A 2,787-nucleotide genomic window follows, 5' to 3' on the forward strand; every position below is an offset into this window, starting at 1 on the left:
GCTGACCCAGGAAAAGCTGGGGGTAGTACAAACTGGTTCTGTGGCCAAGCAGCTTCGAGAGCAAGCTGACCAGGTGAGTCATAGTTTGTGCAGTGCGGTGTTTTCTTATCTCTATCAAATCTTGTAATCTCCAAATCTGCCTTATGCTAAGCAGATTGTTACCAGCTCTGCCGCTGCTGATGGCACTCTTCGCCTTCCATCTGTTGCTCTGTAACACTCTCTGTACCAGTACATTGCTTTGTATGCATGCACTTGATCAATACATGTCTGATTCATGTGTGCCACAGCTCGGTGATACGATATTGGCTCGCATACGTCCGCAGTTGGCGCAAAAAATTGTTTGCTTATTTCTCGGCAATACTGTTCATGAATGCTACAGCATGCTCCTGCTTTAAACCAGCTTTGCCATTCGCAAGGCTAGCGACAAACGTCACTAGTGCACCAGTGGTCAGATTCTGGTACACACAGTTGTCCGGGATCTGCCATGTGTCAAACTTGGTTGTGTTGCGCAGCGCATGCAGCAGCCGTACCAGAAGATATTATTGTCATCGCCAATATTGTACTCAAGCACACAGGTCACCACTGTGTGGACAAAATCCTTAGCTGGCTCATATGCCCACTATGAAGGCAGGATAAGGTTGTCCTTGGGTGCTTTGTCTGCTGCAGTGCAGAGTGCCTCGATCTCCTTGGTGTACTCATTGACAATGGCAGCACAGCAAGCTGCGAGCGTTCCTCGAGGCGTAACATGAATGGCTTTTGTGGCAAGGCAACCATGGTCATCTAGAACGTCTGATGAGCATCTGTGCAAATCCTGGCTGTGCACTGAGTTCACCTCCTTGAACAGGTACGAGTGCTGAGGAGCACACTTGGTTATTATCTTGACTGTCAGCCTGCAACTCTTGCTTAGCACCCCGTCAGAGACACCAGGATGAAACACTCGCCAGACCAAGTTTTAGAACTCATTGAGCTTCTCTTTGTCTGCAGGGTTGAAGACGAACTCGGGTGCTGGGTTGATGACGACACCCATGTTGAACTTTCCCCTGCCAAACACAACAGCGCATTTGATGTGCGAGCCTTGGTTGAGGACTGCCTCTGCACTCGCCATGAGTATTTGCATGTGGGAAATCATTGCAACAAGATGACTCACTAAGCAGATCGGGGTCCGTCTTCTCGCCAGTACTGCGCGTAATCTGGTTGTCTGTACGACCAAAAATCTTGTAGAAGCCAGGCTTTGTAAGGCGTGGCACGAAGACATCATTCATATCATACCCAGCATGTTCGTACGAGTGCACCTAAGCACAAAGATATCGAGACTGAAGCTGGATGCCACAGGAAGCAGATGCGTGTGGTCAATCTGAGAGTGTTCAGCTGCCACTGTTGCGTGATTAACACGTCTACATCTGGAGTGAATGCTCAGAGAACAAACGAACAGCTTCAAGTGGCGCCACTGTTAAGACGAGGGCATGCTGACCATGATGGGCAATTCGTCGGCACGCATCCTGCCACGCTTGAGCTCGAAGTACAGGACTGCGGCCATGACCTGTATAAGGATCCGGACAATGAAGGTTCAAGGAGATAGTACGTCCAGGCTCAATGCAGACCGTTTTGTAAGCATGAAGTGTAGTCAAGGGTCCACAGCGCAACAACCACGCGCTCGAGGAAGAGAACGATTGCAATCTCAAGCGCACGAATACTATGCCACAAGATACAGGGTGAAGAGATTTTTGCAGACAAAGCGAGTGGTGGCAACAATAGGACGTCTCATGACAGTGAACATGCGTGGAGTGTGTGTATGGCATGTATGCATAAGCGTGAGTGACGACAGGAGGTGAGGACACTTCGGAACGTTCCAAATTGTGTGCAGGATATATACCTGTAGGATGGCAGAGATGGAACTTTAAAGCCTCATGAAGGGCTTTGGCTGCTAGCTGCGATGGCATTTTGAGGGCCATGAGGGGTTGCAACTTCAGACACGTGGAAGTGACACATACTCATACCAATGCTGGATAGCCCATCTCAAGCGCGATCTTCTCGTCATTCCTGAACATTGGCAAATTTTGGCTAAAGTGCTTCGTTCTACAACTTTAGCTTTTTTCAGCTAGCCAGCCAGGCATTGTATGCTTGGGCTGTTCCAGAACGACACTGCACTGCTAAAGTGTAGCAGGTGGTGCCATTGGGCGCTGCTCTTGCTCATGCTGGTCTTTCTAGTATTAAAGTATGCGAAGAGGTACGGGGCACGGCGCAACTGTGAACTGTGTAGTACTGAGGTAGCAAGCTACACTTATTGGCACTTGACAGCAACTGGCCAAAGAGATTGTGGAGGCAACACGAGCAAATTTGCATGGCCGCACAGGAGCACGTCTCGACATGATCCGTGTTGTGTTGAACAGTGAATGGCAGTGCCTTGCATGCCTCTCAATGCGGTGAGCAAGTCTGGGAACTTGTTGTGGTAGGACGGAAATATTGGCAATGCCAGGCAGCAAAGACCTGACTTGGTATGCTTGTGGTGGCAACCTTTTGCTCAAAGCCTTTGGTGGACTGCTTTTTATCACTGAAAATAGTTCATGCATAGACTCGAGATACGAATGGGCCAGCTGGTATATAATTCATATTTCATGGTCACATCGCAATGCTTATGTACAAAAATAGGCACTTTGGGCAACATCTTTCGCCTTCTAGTCTCTCTATCAGACATGCAGTGCGAGTGTGCCAAGTTGAGGTGTTAGGCTCTCTGAGCTCCATTCAGAAGACAGAAGAAAGTATACTATAGCAGCTGTCAAAGGTGCT

At 48.8% G+C, this 2,787-nt stretch overlaps 1 protein-coding gene across 1 annotated transcript; it reads right to left on the reverse strand.

The window, feature by feature from the left end:
- Window positions 1–952: 952 nt before the first annotated feature.
- On the reverse strand, window positions 953–1,537 carry PHACADRAFT_33042 (uncharacterized protein; the record flags this gene model as incomplete). Its single annotated transcript, XM_007401047.1, has 3 exons — window positions 953–1,092; window positions 1,148–1,292; window positions 1,472–1,537. 3 exons carry the CDS (start codon window positions 1,535–1,537, stop codon window positions 953–955), a joined length of 351 nt encoding a protein of 116 aa, XP_007401109.1.
- Window positions 1,538–2,787: the final 1,250 nt, after the last annotated feature.

Source organism: Phanerochaete carnosa, assembly GCF_000300595.1.
Source record: "Phanerochaete carnosa HHB-10118-sp unplaced genomic scaffold PHACAscaffold_12, whole genome shotgun sequence".
Classification (NCBI taxonomy): domain Eukaryota; kingdom Fungi; phylum Basidiomycota; class Agaricomycetes; order Polyporales; family Phanerochaetaceae; genus Phanerochaete; species Phanerochaete carnosa.